Below are 15,954 nucleotides of genomic sequence, written 5' to 3' on the forward strand. Positions count from 1 at the left end.
TTTCTGCATAAACATGAGGATCTGAATTTGATCCCCAGCACCCAGGGGGAAGCTGGGCGTAGCACTGAACAGCTGTACACTTGATTCCAGGGTCTTGTCTGGTGAGCCAATCTAGGTGTGTCGGCAAGCTTCTGATTCTGTGAGAGAGTTTTAGAAAATATAGTGATAATGGAAGACACATGGCATTTACCACCCAATGTGCACAAAAAGCATACACATGTAACACACACACACACATGTAAACAGAGACACAGCTTTTCTTTTGTCATGATCACCTGGTCCCAAATAAACACACAAAGTTTATATTAATTTCAGAATGTTTGAGCTGTAGCTCAGGCTTGCTATTAACTAGCTCTAACAACTTAAATTAACAAATTTCTATTCACCTACACTTTGCTATATGGTTTTGTGGCTTTACCTGTTCCCTAGCATGTCTTGTTTCTCTGGCAGATGGCTTGCATCTCTCTCAACTTTGCCCTCCTCCCTCTTAGTATTTTCAGTTTGGTTTTCCCAGCTAGCCTTATTCTGCCTTGTATAGGCCTAATTGGCTTTATTATTAATCAATGAGAGCAATATATTCACAGCATACAGAAGGATTATCTCATAGCATTTTACCCATTTTATCTGATCAAAAGGAAAGCTCTCAACTTTAACACAGTAAAATTATATTCAGCAATTATCAAAGACAAATTAGTTACAATATATAACCCATTTTTGTTAGGCAAAATTAGAGAAAATACTCTATTATCTCTCTTATGTTGGTGAGTTTAAAGTTTTGTCTCTAATTTATCTTTTTATTATAACTAAGAAAAATTATAATAATAACTATCTAGTCTTCAACTCCATCAAAGACCGAGAAAGAAATATTACTTGAGTAAGTAGGAAGTGCAGGCAAGCAACCTCCAAAAAAATGTGAGAAATGACAGAAACAGTTGGCTGTCTGGACAGTCACCCAAGGTTTCTATATAATGTTAGAGCATACATCTTTGGCCTACAGGCCTAAGATATATGACAGACTTTACTGTGAAGCAGGGAATTTTGAAGGACTGTGCTACCTTGTCTTGGCAAATCTTGTCAGTTGCCTTTCTTGTGTCCCGCTAGTCCAGGTTGGACAACAACTGTCAGCAATTGAGGCAAGGTGTTATTTGCTTTTTACTCTTTACTTTTAGGATCTTTGTGGGGGAACCACCAGGTCCTCAAATAAATTACTCGTAAGTCTTATTCTTACTTATAAATGCCCAGCCTTGAATAGCTTGGTTTCTAACCAGCTTTTCTTAAATGTACCCATCTATCTTTTGCCTCTGGGTTTTTTCCTTCTCTTACTTCTGTGTATCTTACTTCCACTCTTACTCTGTGACTAACTTGGTGGCTAACCCCTTCTTTTGTCAACACTTGATCTCCTTCTCTTGCTCCTCCTCTTTTTTTCCCCAGAATTCTCCTCCTATTTGTTATCTCTTCCAGCTAGCCCCGTCTGTCCTTTCTCCTGCCTTCCTGTTAGCCGTTCAGCTCTTTATTAGACCATCAGGTATTTTAGACAGGCAAAGAATCACAGCTTTACAAGGTTAAACAAGTGCAGCATGAACAAAAGCAATACATCTTTACATCGTTAAAACAAATGTTCCACAGCATGAACAAAAGAAGCATGCCTTAAAATAATATTCTACAACAACAAGGGCATTTTCTTTGCCCACATGGCCAACTTTTGTCATAAAGAAAATAAACTTGCTGTGGAGTTTCTTTGATGCCCACCATCTTTTCTGGAGTATATTTGTACTGTCAGGAGCAGACATGTCTCACTGTCATGAAAAGTCTTAAGTTATTAAAACATTTTTAATGCCATATTCCGTAGGTCTTTGAAGTGTTTGAAGATTACCTATCTATTTGAAATATATCTTTGTATACCTTGAAAACTTAACTTACATGACTATATATTTGACTACTGTAGATAACCATTAATCTGTATTTTTAATTATACATTGTATTTTTAGTTGAGCTGCATAAACACAATATTTTAAACAATAGTAGGAATATGCATACAGTATAACAAAATAACAGTATTTTATATATATAGTATAATGTAATATGTTAAATATTTTGAGATTATCATGTGCTTTTTGAATTAACATAGATTCAATAATCTTCCATCATTTCTATATCATATTCCTCTTTCTTCTTTTAGAAAGCAATTTACTACAACCAATAACAATGTATAACCATCCCACCCTCAAATGAAAACAAACATTTATAATCAATATTTTAGGAATGTGTCTATTGTTTTATAGACTTCTTCCTGTTGGTTTGTGGGTGCTGGTGATGTTTGAGGGTCTTTGGGAAAATCAGGATAATTGTTAAGTCTTGGCTGAAATATTCTGTGAGACTGGATTATGTCAGTCAGCAGCCTTGAAGCTGTTCTAGATGTAGAACTCAGAGGAAGTGGCAACAAAGGCACTCTGAAATGTTGGATCATCTGGGCTACCTGTTCCCATCATATATTTTTCAGGGAATTCTTCCTTCATCAACCTGTTTTTTCTTAATGCAGAATGAATTCACAGCCTTTCATTTCCCATGGAACTCAAAGCAGAACCTCTTTCTCAAAGTAACATATATTTTGACTTAAATTTTGAAGTCAAGATATTTTTAAAAATAAAAAGTTTGGCTTAATTTAGTAGCTTTCATAGTCAAATAAATAAATAAATAAATAAAGACTGTAATTATCAACCTGTGGAGCCCTTGTTGACTACTACTTAGGGAACACCCTCTCTCCCATCCCTCTTCTCTTGTTTGTTTCTTCAGAGAGAGTCTTTCAGTGTAGCCCTTGCTGTCCTGGAGATCCATCCAAGGGTTGGGGTAAAAGGTGTGTGTCACCCTGCCTGGACACCATTACTATTTTCATTATTACAGCATTTCTTTGTGAAATCTAGGGGTTCTAATGCTTTGTAACAAGCTGACCTAACCCAGATCCCTTCCATTTGGTAATCCCACAGCACTGGAAATCAGCCGTTCAGTGTCTGTCTTCCCTGTCTTCCTTGCCTTTGAGTGCAAGAGAGAACACTGTTTCCTTTCACTTCAGGGACAGATTGACTATTGGGTGTGATGATAATTAGGCATTGCCTCTCCCTTATTGTAGTCTAAAGTCACCTGGAAGTTCATTTACAAATGAAATCCCTAAACTCTGGTTCATAAGAGTCAAACTGGCCTTTTGGGAAAGCAGTTACTCAAGATGGTAGAACTCTACTTTGTTAACCTTGCATTGGACTACTGCAACCACATTCTTGGGTTACCTGAGAATTTTTTCACAGACTTTGGCAAGTTTAATTTCCTAGTCTCCACCATGGCTCTTCTAGAGCAGAATTCTTCCCATCCTGTCTATCTGAAGCCTCCCAGTTCTTGAAGAGACTACAAACCCCTTGAGTAGTTAGCATCATGTTACTTAGACCAGTCTTACCACCCAGAAGCCCCTTTGACTGATGCTAAACGAAAGAAAACCATGCTGCAGTGGGGTTACCAAACGGCAGATGTGATACTGTTGAAAAGGCCCAAGGAATGGGTGTAAAGATGAAAATGAGTGAGCCAGTGAGACCCAGTGAGCTCTGGGTCTGTGACTGGTTTGTCATCTAAGGCTTCAAGCGACCACTGACCAACAATGCCAGAAAATCAAGGGCATCTCTACTGAACACAAGCAGAATGAGTATTTTTCACATCATTTGTGTTGTATTGAGGTTTATAGACAGTTTACAAACAGGAAGCACATCAGATGATATATAAAGGTTATGTGCAAATATCATACATTTCATATCTGAGACTTGAAAACTGTGGATTTTGGTACTCTGTGAAAAGTTGCTGGCACAGATACAAGTTGACAGCTATACTTCCATTCGTGTTAGAGCCCTTACCTAAACACACGGACATCTTTCCTTCAATACTTATGGGATTTTTTTTCTTTTTCAAAATCTCTAAATATTTAATCAGAGTCATTAGTTTAAGCTGTGTCTTTTATCGTTTCTCTAGTAAGTCCAACAGGAATCCAGAGTTCAGCTGTCTTAAAGAAAAGGGAAAATCTTCCAACCGGGGCTGGCAAGAGGAAACCTCAAAAGTTTACCCACAGCCATGCCCATCCCAACTTTGCAAACTTATTTAGCTTGATCTATTGGTTTCCTAGTTCCTGTAAAGAATGTCTAAGTGATGCCATCTGTAAAGCATATGACACCAACAGAAGGGTGCCTAATAACCAGGAAGCATTAATGTTCTTAGCATCTAAATTATTTGGAATCATCTGGTGTGGTTTGTGTTGACAAGCCTGCTATGTCTTCCGACAGCAGCGCCACGGTGGGAAGGCCGCGTGCTCCGGCTTTTGCACTGCTCCTTGTCTTCCCCATCAAACTGTTACAAGATGGATTTATAACAGACCCAAAGGTAGTAGCAAAATGAAAATTAGTTCTCGGGTAGAATAGCAATCCCGTTCGCCTTGCCTGTAGCAACTGCGTCATATCTGCTTCTACAGCAAGGAAATGACTTCTTAATGTGCTTTCCTTCCACTAAGAAGAATTAAATCTGTATGGTAAAATGGAAAACCAGTGTGCTGGCAGCCAAATTCTGAAAGGAAGATCCATGACCCTCATAAAGATATTTGTGGCCTCGTTCTATGCTAATGAGCCTCATTTAGGCCCAGACTTCCTCGGTGTGGAAATACAGCCTTGCAGGAAAGCAAGGATGTCTTTCCTGTACTATTTCGTCTTCTACAACAAAGCTGCTCTTAGATAAATGTGGAAAGTCTCTGTGTTCTGCAGGCTGCTGGGGTGAGGTCTCTAGAGTAGGCTAAGGGTTTGGGGCCCAAGAGAATGAATATTACTATTTTAGTTTAAACGTTTTTATTTATTAGTAGTGTGTGTGTATGTTATGTGTGTGTGTGTGAGTGTGTGTATGGGTGTGTGTGTGTGTGTGTCTGTGGTGGGGGTTAGGCCTACATGCCACAGTATGCGTATGGAGGCCACAGGACAAATGTGTACAGTGATTCTCTCCCTTTCATTTTATCACAGTTTCTAGCGAGCAGCTTCTCATGTTCATACCTGACCCATGGAGGCACCTGGTCAGCATGCCTTGCTGCACTCCCAAGGTTTTTTTCAAAGCATCCCTGTTCCAAGTGAGCAGATACGCAGTGAGATGAGAGCAGTAACTATGGAATTGCCCATTTGTATGGATTCTCCAAGACAAAAAAAAAAAAAAAAAAAAAAACCTGGTTGGGCACAATGCTTTCACCCGGCATTCCATACCTAGACAAGTAAATAATTTTCCTGAGTTCCCCTGCCTCCATTTCCTTCAGAGTAAATGAAGTTAAGTAGTGTGTCTTGTGGGAAGCTGTAAGGATTGCGCAAAATATGAGCATGAGAGAAGCTGCTCTCCAAATCATAAATGTTGGCCGTCATTGACAGCGGTACACAGCCATCTATCTAACCACTGAGCGTGGATCACTACACTGTGTGTCCTGTGAGCAACTGGACCTTTAGCGCTCTCTCTCTCTCTCTCTCTCTCTCTCTCTCTCTCTCTCTCACGCACACACAAAGCCACAGAAATGGCAGATTGGTAACAGAACTGAATTACAATAGGCGAGCAAGAGAGAGATTAAATTCTACTAAAAACCTGCTCTCTGATAGAACAGATATGTGGTTCACTCTATACAGCAATTTTAAACATTTCTTTGCTCATAAGTCTATATATGTATACATAAATATATACATAAATATATGTGACTATGTATATATATGTATATATATATATATGCGTGTGTGTGTGTGTTTCTACATGGATAGAGAATTGTCTACAGAGGAACTGAATTGCCTAAGACTACATTGTTAATTTCCTATGCTGTTTTCTCATAGTTTCTGTTGTTGCAGATCCACTTAGATTCATAAACCTGCCACTTCTTAAAAGAAATTAGAAAACAAATTGCACATGGAAAATGGGTTCATGTTTAGCCAGACCCAGAAAGAAAGACTCAGTTTCTCTCTACTTCCTTTGAGACAGAATTACAGCTTTCTAGAAACATGAAAGAAAAGCCAGGACATGTGCAACTATGACACAGCAGCAGGTGTGAAGTCTGGCTAGCCCCTCCCCTGCAGGACACCAGGACCTCAGTCTCCCTTCCCCAGCACAAGATTTCTGTGAAATTCTACTTTGTTAAGAGTCTACTCTTTTCAGTAGCCTCATAGCCAAAGGGAAGGGACTTGAGTGTCTAACCCCAGAATGTCTTCCTGTCCAAATGCTTCCAACTCCTTGGGGTTCATAAAAGACAGCTAAAGCCAGAGAGACTGATAGGTAGGCTGCAGGCCAGAATGGAGGACTGAGCATGGGCAGAGACAACTGCAGTCAGGGATGTCAATAATTAAACGGTGCTGATAAGCACAAGAAAATGAAGGGGTGTTGAATAGCGGGATGCTGCCCCCAGCAGCCTTCTGCTTTATGTGGCCTTAGTCTGTCACAGGCCCTTGCTCATCCGGCAAGCACGAAGCAGCAGGCACCCCAGTGCAGCCGAATCTTGCGATTTTATTAGAGAAGCAAGAAATGTCAATTCTTACGTGAAACTCTTTATTTTCAAAATTGGGCAATTAGCGTAATTAAGATACACCTACAGGCCTCTAATTTCCAAGTTATTTTCACTCTCTCTCCTTTCCCCAACATTATTAAAGACGATCTCAAGGATTTTTTCATGAGCCTATTTTGTTCTCTTCCTCCAAAGCTCCAGAAACATGACAAAGAGCAAGAGGACTCCCCAGCCTTCTGGAGATCGGAGGAGGAGATGGCTGCAGAAGCCGAGGCGCTGCGTGTCTACTTTCAGGTAAGCATCAAGTACTTCACCTTCACCCAGCCCTCCTCATGGGCCTCGGGGAAGGGAAGATGACGGCTGGGGAAGATGAAGAAAAGGAACAGCACCGCTGTCTCCCCAAGGGGGACTACAAAGGACAGAGAAGCTGTGTAAAGACAATCTTGAGCCATGTGGGATTTTATGTCCCTTCTTGCCACTGTAGGAATGGACAGGAGCCTGGAGAAAATGTCCTCAGCTTTCCAGGTTCTTGTGTCCTGAAAGAAAGAATTGGCCAGGGGCCTATGGTGACTAATAAAGATAGAGGTGGTTTATTAATAAAGAGAGCACTCCTGAGTGTGCAAATGGGTCAACAGTTGGGGAGGGACAGGCTCTGATGGGCTGAGCCAGGAAAGTGGCGAGCCTTTATGGACCATCTGGGTAATACCAGCTTCTCTGGCATGTGCAGTTGTTCACATAACTCTCACTGCTGGACATGTTATAATTGGTTTATTCCATTGTTGACCTCTCCCTATACTTTATAAATCAACCTCTATCATATGTATAGAATAAAGTATATGGAGTACCGGGTACTGTCCCTAGTTTGGGGCACAATGAACAGAATCCCCTGCAAGTTAAAAGAAAACCGCTGTACACTGCTTTGATATGAAATGCAAGGAAGTGCAAAGGCATATGCATTAATTGACCATTCTTTTCCCAGCCTTACTTTTCAAATACATTAATTACTTAATGACCCAGAGTGCTGTCCCTTCTGGTGTCACGTTGCCAGTGTTTGAAGTCTCAAACTAGAAAGAGCACACTGAGGACTCGTTCCAAGTGTGTCTAGGTTTTCATCACCATCAGAAAGAATCCAGAGATAGGACAATGTAAGGCATTAACAGAAACAGCCCATATAAAGTAAAGTTTAGGCTGTAGACAGGAAATTTGAGAACGTTTGTTGGATGAGCAAGTTTGAATGCAAGAAAGGATTATTCAAGAGTTAAGGGAGGAAGTTCAGAAACCAGTATTTATACTTTTTATTTATCTTTTTGTAATTTTTGGATGTGTCATAGAGGCAGATACAAGCAAGCCATTTTATAAGGCTAGTGCCATCATGGCCATGAAGCGCAGGTTGTTTGGTGGCCCCAGTAGGCCGTGTTGTTGCTCTCAGCCATTATGATAGCCTTGCACCACCCTACAAGTGGTTCGTGCTTTCTCTATGCCTCTCTGACTCAGTGCAAGCAGGCCACTGCAGCCAAGCACTGCAAAGCTCAGTTTGTTCCGCCAAACATGCGTCAAGTCTGTGTTCCTTTGCCTGATGGAATACAGAGAAGCCACCGGTCATAGTTTACTTTTATCCTCTACCCCCATTCACCTTCTCCTCTGTCTGAAGAGACAGGATTGATAATGAACACCGGCCCATGGGCATGACCAAACACAGTTTTCTGTTCAGTTCCTCTTCAGAAGTCTAGTGTGTCACTTTGGAATGCCCTGTAGAAATGAGGGTACTACATCTTCAGGCACAATTGATTAGAGTGAAATTGTTTTTCTGAGCTTCCTATACAATGGGTGTTTTCAGGTAGAGGCGAAGGGAAACTCTAGGCTTTTGTGGAGTCCTTTGTGGAATCGTAAGGGTCTACCTCAGAAGAGGTTATCTGCGTACATTAAGATTTTGACTTCTGACTCGATGCTTCCATGCGTCTGCCTTGAGTCCCGAGTTTACCTGCCTTCTGAGAAAATTTATTTAACTAGAAAGACATCTGTCCTAGGCAGTGATATAAACACTGCTGGGCACCAGGCCTATTCATTGTTTTAATTAACTAAAACTTGCATTTTTCTTTAATGGGCTCTGGTTACAGACTAAATAACTGACCTATTCAGCAGCCTGATGTGGGGATTGAGACTAGAAAAGGATTTGGTAGCCACTGCTCTAATGTGATGAAGGGTTCTTAAAATTTATCAAGAGCGTCACCACTACGTGCAATACAAAGGGACTAAATTTACTTCCCTCTGTACATCTGGTCCTTAGGTTAGTCCCTTTAGCTATTTGATACTAGGCCCTTCATTTTCAAATTTCGTCTTTATATCAAATTTGCATATAGTATTATCTAGAGTAATAATGCAACATTTAGATTTACCCGAGCTTAAGGAAAATACTTTTTGCTTATGTGAAATTAAGATGAATGTGACTTTTCCAGACTTTTCTGGTAATACTGACAGCAGCATATCCACTTTGTGCCGGATGTCTTGAAAGACTTGCTTTGTTGCTGCTCTTCAAAATCTTGAAATTTCCAGGAGACATAGCCAGAGACAGGATGGGGACCCGGGAGGAATTATAATCATCAATTGTTACTGAGAAGATATAAAGAAAAATATCTTATTATAAAACCCAGGCTTGGCCGTGTTAATTTTTTTCTGTGCTCTGTGGTTTAAAAGGACAATATTCACAATGCCAACACAACAACTCGACCCAACCGCGTCATTCTTTGCTGTCACACTTCTCACCATTCCAGCCGCTTCATATTTCCTTCCGCGGCTCCAATATTGCCCCTAAGCAGTCCTTCTATGTTCTTAGTAGCCTGTCTAGTGTCCTCGGAAAAAGGACTTTCTTCTCTGCTGCTTGATTCCTTTGTTTCCCAGCACCTGGCTCTCTACCACCCTGGACCAGGTAGTAGGAACCAAAACGAGCCCTGGTTGGTTTCACAACTGACTTTGCTCTACTTGTAGATATGTTCAGCTGTGCTGACTCCTACTAGGCTGCTCTCCTTCCTGGTTTCTCTATCATCTGCCCAAGTAGTATGACCTTGGGTGGGTCCAGTGTTCACCTAAGCTCACTCCTGCCTCCCTTGCCCTATAAATTACTCTTCTCTTTGTGGACCCTGTAGGGAACTGCTCACTTACTGTTTCTGTGATTTGCTTTTTGCATTGCAGTACATGTATCTCAAGCTGGGTAGTCTTGGCCTCAATGTCAAAGAGAACACTGCTTCTAATCAGAAGTATAAGCATAAATATAAAGGAGATGCGGTGCTTCTGAAACGCCAGCACTCTGTAGTTGCTCACCTACAACTACCAGGACTGAGCTCCGTCCTATCTGCTAGAAAGAAAGGCCAGTTGTTCCTTGGCTTAAATGCTATCACTAGATTGAGACCCTGCGACCCCCTACTTGATCTAGTTAGAAATATTGTAACAAAAGAATCTCTGAGACATTTAATATGATTCTCACCTCTGGGAAATCAATAGGGATGATCAGAATTCAAGAGTAAAATGACTCCAGACCTACCCCTCCCAGTGGGGAAAGATGAGAACTATGGAAGAAAATCAAGCTTATCCCTTAGTCACTTTGTTGTACATGGATACAAGACATCCTACTTCATCTCAGGCTATTAGGTCTACGCAGAATTGCTACTTCGCCTAGGAGGCTGGCTTCTGTTTGCTAAGAGTCTGTGTTTGCCTTCAAAGAGTTTCAGAGAAGAATGTGAACACCTACAGCTGAGACACCCTGTATCTGTAGACAAAGGAGTGTTACTGGCCGTGAACTGCTCTGTGTGTAGAGTTGTCTTATAAAGTAGAAACCACACTCCCTGTTTTCTCTGTGCACACACTCTCAGCACACAAGAGCTGTTGGGACCACACCGTTAAAATTTCCCCCAAGCCACACATGTGTACTCAGCCTCTGGCAGCCATCAAGGCAACAATATTAGAGGAGTTTCCCCTCTCCTCCCTATGCCTCTGCAAGGCAGATGGCGATTTAGCCTCCTGCTTTTCCTCTTTGTCCAACCAGAATGCAACTAGATCAGAATTTCTCGGGCAAGCATGAAAAGCAGCCTCTGCTTTTGCTGTAGCACTGAAGTTAGGAGTTCACTGGTTGCTGGGTGATGCTATAGCTGTCTCAATGCCTGTCAGACAGCTCACTGATGAGGCTAAACTCCTTTGGTTCCAGGAATTCAGTGCCTCCTCTCTGCCTGGATGAATTTATACATTGCTTCCCTGCACACTGAGCTGATTTCCGGGATGGATTTCGTCCTGTGGCAGTGGATCTGCATCTCTTTAACCTTGCCTCCTTTCTGGAGCGTGATGATTCTCTCTGTAGATATTTAACACTTGGGTTTGCTGCCTTTCTAATTTTAATTCAGCAATATGTGTACCAGTGGCAGAATGATGCTGTCATCTCCTCCTCCCCACCGGAACTGGGGGATCTCTGCTGGAAGATATGTAAACATCACCTCCCAGCTTTGATGAGACGTCAAAGCAGGACAGGTTCCCACACTGTGTTGTGTCAGGGAGATCGTCTCCAATTCATCACACTCTCCTCTGTGTGTGTGTCTTGACTTCACAGATAATTGGTTGCCTCTCATTTACTTATAACAGTGCAGTGCAATTTCAAAGCAACTGAGTCTGCCCCAAACAACATTATTAGTAGTTACAGATGTACAGTCAAGGGAGATTTTGGCACCAGCAATTTTTAAAAGCCGCTATAATTTCAACCGCTGGACAATCGGCGATAGTCATGGACAGACGGTGAAGGCTGACAAGATGCAGCAAGTCTGCCTGTTCGTTCCATGCTCCAGGCTGCAAATGACGCCTCTTAAAACCTACCCCACCAGCCGCAGAGAGGGTCTGCCCTTCGCACAAACAGCTTCCAGTGAGAAAGTCTCAAGGGATTCATGAAAGAAATTTGAGGGGAAGAGGTAGCCTTGCGCTGGAACTTGAGGGATTTAGTCTGGACCACATGAGCAGGAAAGCCTCATTAGCAGCAGTGAAACTGTCTGCCCCTCCTCCTTCAATCAGCCCCTAATTGATATGACCACACATTTTCTTTAGCATGGTAAGAGATCATGCTCCCCTTAAGATTAAATATTTGAATATGAATACATTTGAGCATATTCATCTTCACTCTGCTAGAAACAGATATGGTTGGTGATTTAACAGAAGCATGAAAAGAGAATTTTTACTTTTTTTTTCTAGTCCTTGCTTCTTTTGGATCGTGGAGCCCTCTATGCCCTTCTCCTTGTGTTACAGTTCTAGAATGTACTTTCTACTGCAAGGTCATAAAGGTAGACCAAGTCCCCCGGGCTTGAGGATGGTAAAACAGAATCATCCGGAGTGATCCAATACAATGTCCCGTTAAATGACTTATCCAGAATTATCAGAATGGTCACTCTTTTAAGTTGTTATAGTTGTCCGTAAGACCGACTACCTCAATATTCATAATAGGGTTTATGAATAGTGCTTATTATTTTGCGGGGCTAGTACTTGAACTAAATAGTTTAGATAAAAATATGTCTGCGGGCCACTGATGGCTACAAATTATGGGGTGTGGGTAGGATGTGGGTGAGGTGAGGGTGGCATAAGAATGGGTTGAAGGCTAGAAGTGGGGCGAGGGGTAGACTTTTCTAAGAATATGTATCTCCACTTGTAATAGAAATGGCTAGTGTCACGGGTTCATTTTTACCCGTAGGAGTTTTGCAACAGCATAAGCAATCAACAGAAAATTGTTTTCAGGAAAGTGTGATCCAGTAGCAAAAAAAAATGTGAATTTTAGGCTGGAGAGACGGCTCAATGGTTAAATACACCTGCTGCTTTTCCAGAGAACCTGAGTTGGGCTCCCAAAGGCTTCTAACTCCAGCTCTAGGGGACTCAGCACTCTTTTCTGGTCTCTATGGATAGGCACTCGCATGCACATGTGTGCGCGCCACACACACACACACACACACACACACACACACACACACATATCCACACACATCGTATCTTGAAAAATTTAAAAATAGAGTTTAAGACTTTTTCTTGCACCAAGTAAAATGGAAATATAGCAAAACATAGCTCTCCATCCCTATCTCCAGAATGGATGACTGCCTGTGAACCACATACTCTGCTATTTTATTAAACATCAAATAAAGCTGTCTGTTCACTGGCTTTTCCTTTCTCTACTTGTTCCTTTTGCCTTTGACAGTCCTCTCCTAACAGGGTGTGAGTTTTTCCCTGCCTCCGTCCTTTCTAGAAAAGACTCCTGGAGATCACGGGAGGTGAATATGAAGAAAGGCAATAAAAATTCACAGTACTAATCCTTGACCTTGTCACCTAATAATAGCAGGTATTTATCCACTTCACCTGTTCCACTGCCTCCATTGGACCTCAGCCACCGCTTCCAGAGTAATGGCTGCATCATTTTGGCTTGTTTGAACATCACCCCAGTTATCACATAGCTGCTCAACCTGGGTGATTGAGCAGCTCAACCAAGCTGGATTCACCAGCAAAAGTAGTGACTTCTCCAGTAAGCCAAAATATAGCTCAGTGTATTTAGTTCATGAGTGGTGGGTATTTAAGAGTGTACCTTATCTATGAAATTGTCTTCTGTCTCATACCTATGGAGAAAAGGAATGGTTCGATGGATTTAGCAGTATAACTAGTAAATTAACCTCAGCCCACATATAATTAATGCACTCTCTCTTCTTCCTCCAAATGCTTTTACCCTTAAGGGAAATTGAGGCAGAACATTATTTTCTAAAAAGAACACTACTGGTACAATAACAATGGGAGGAATAAACCCACATTTTCATGTAATCTAGCTCTTCAAGAGATGACTCTCTGATTACTCCTCCTTTTATGCCCCCACCCCCTGGCTCTTTGGGCCCCACATTACCATTATCATTGAACAAACATTGAATCTCCTACAGAAATCTCATGTAAGCATTTTAGAAACGAGAGTGAAAAAGCTCTAATGGCAGTTAATGCCTCTTCTAAGGCAAATGTGTTGGTCTTGTGCTTTACACGGAACATTCTAGAAGATACTTCGAAACATAAAGGCCAATATGATGAGCATCGTAGTTATAAAAGCATCTCCCAGCCTCGTCCTGGTTCTCTCTGAGACCAAACTCTCGTTTTCATCACTAGGTGAATAAAAACAACCCATGTACTCTAAACCTGTAGTCTTCAAGATCACACCACAAGTTGTCTGCAGTTTTGGCGTTTACATTCAGTAAAATAGTAGCACTAAATTTATTCTCTGGATTAGGACAGATCACCCTTTTATTCATCAGTTTACTCATCTGTGAATTGTACTGGTAGAGAATGCACAACACATGCTCCCTAGGACTGCTTTAAAGAAAACAAACGGATAGGACGTGAAACTATCATGTCAATGTTGTAGGTCATTGTTTTCCACATTATTTAATATTTTGAACATAACAAACTATTGGTGTGGTGAAGTCATTACAACTTGGTGACAAATAGTTATGAAATACTAAGGACTACAGAGGAGAGAAGTTTTTAGACTACCAGAATGGAAAAGAAAATCACAACCTGTGCTTCTGTCGCTAATTCAGACTTCCTACTCTACTCAGCTAATAATCTGTACAGAACATCTAGACCTATTGGAGATACCAACACAGTCAAATTTTACATGGTCAGGAGAAGAGAGGAATCCACAGAAGTGAGCCCCGCATTTGAGTTGCTTTTTCACTGAAGGTACACATGGCTCTCGGAGACAAGGATAGATTTAGAGCTGGTGCCTGAGAGAATGCTTACAAAACCCCTGCAGTGAAGTGGGATGCCAGAAGTCTGGCAGGATTAATCCCCACAGTAAGAGTGAGCCACTGACTTTGGCCCCACAACTAATCTTCTGCAGCACATCTGAGAAAGTCTCTGTCCTAAAATTTAATTCAAATGATCTCAAATTCTTAGTCCTTTAACTTACTGGCAGAAAAAAAAAATTATGTTCCTAGAAGACTATAACATCAGCGTATTATCTTAAATTATTTTTGTGGTTTGTTTCCAAAAGAATGCACAGCATATGTGTCTGTGTGCTCATCCATAAACACACCAAAAAAAAAAAAATGCCAGGAAGCAGTTGCCGTGTTCTGCCTCTGAACTCATATACTAAGGTCTTAATTACCACGTGATAGTGTTATGTGTGGTTCTTTGGCAGGTAATTGAGAATGGCATTGTGAGCATGTGGCCTCTATGGTGGATTTAGCAGCCTTGTACTGTGGGTTTCCGTTTGTCTTTCCTGAGAAGATAGTCTGAAGGGGCTGACTTCAGGACAAGAGAAGCAACCCAGAACAAGTGGCCTTGCTGTTGGACCACTGTCCCCCAGAACTGTGGGAGGTGGACTTCCATTGCCTCCTGGCCTATGGTATTATGGCATTTTGTTACAAATAAGTGAACACTCATAGTTTTATGTAAAAATTGGAGCTATCAGACACAGATGTTAAAGCAACTGTTTACATTGTTTATGGATGGAGAATGTCGAATGTTTTAGTTTAAGTTTTTTTTTTTTTTAATTTAGCAGAAAGCTGAAATCTATTTTAAAAATCACAGATGTTACTTTTTTCACAGATTAAGCTTTTTTTCTAGTTTCAAATTTTTCATAGTTTTTTTGTGGCAAATAAGTGAATTGGAAAGAACAATAAATATAAATAAATAAAATCTAGTAGATATTGAAGGTGTAAAACCCTAAGTGAAGCTCCATGGTTTCAGAATGGCTTTCTACTATACAGATGCTCTTTGGAATTTATAAAATTCGGGACCAGGAACACAAGTGGAGTCACGCTGTGCCGTTGCTGTGATAAAATACCCAACACTGTAGGCAAACAAAGATCTGTTTTGACTAATGATTCCAGAAGGATAAAGCCAATCATGTCTTGGAATTCATGGTAGCAGGGGGCAGGGGCAGGGGCAGGAAACTAACCACTAGTTTTAATTTATACATAGGAAGCAGAAAAGGGGGCCAGGAAGTGGAGCAAGGCCATGACCCTCAAAGCCAGCCCCTCGTGGCTTCCTGCAGTAGGCTCCATTCCCTTTCTAAGCAGTGCCACCTGGGAGCAAGCCTTCAAATACAGGAGCCTCTGGAGGACATTTCTCATCCAAAGCCCCACAAGTGGCTTCTTTAAAAACCAATTGTGTGAGACTTTTCATTTGTGAGTTAAAGTATCGGATGGTTTTAATAAAATGAAGTCAAGTAGAAAAGGATAATGGAATTGACAGTTATTTGTGGAAGGCAAATTGAAGACTCTCGAGCTACATTTTTCTTAAGCAATAGAAGTACTTTTATCAAATAAAATTTCACAAAATACTCATTAAAAAGTCTCAGATGATGTGAAAGAGTACCAAATAGAATCAATATAAAGTTGAAAAAAAACTACAGAATGGATTTTGTA

At 41.1% G+C, this 15,954-nt stretch overlaps 1 protein-coding gene across 1 annotated transcript in view; it reads left to right on the top strand.

Moving 5' to 3' along the window:
- The window catches only part of Fhit (fragile histidine triad diadenosine triphosphatase), an 807,644-nt gene that overhangs the window by 777,563 nt on the left and 14,127 nt on the right, over positions 1–15,954 (top strand). Inside the window, exon 6 of the mRNA XM_048421187.3 lies at positions 6,734–6,832. Within this exon, the coding sequence (XP_048277144.1) occupies positions 6,734–6,832 (99 nt within the window). The remainder of the gene's footprint in view (positions 1–6,733; positions 6,833–15,954) is intronic.

The sequence above is a fragment of the Myodes glareolus genome, chromosome 5 (assembly GCF_982192425.1).
Source record: "Myodes glareolus chromosome 5, mMyoGla1.1, whole genome shotgun sequence".
NCBI classification, from domain to species: Eukaryota; Metazoa; Chordata; class Mammalia; order Rodentia; family Cricetidae; genus Myodes; species Myodes glareolus.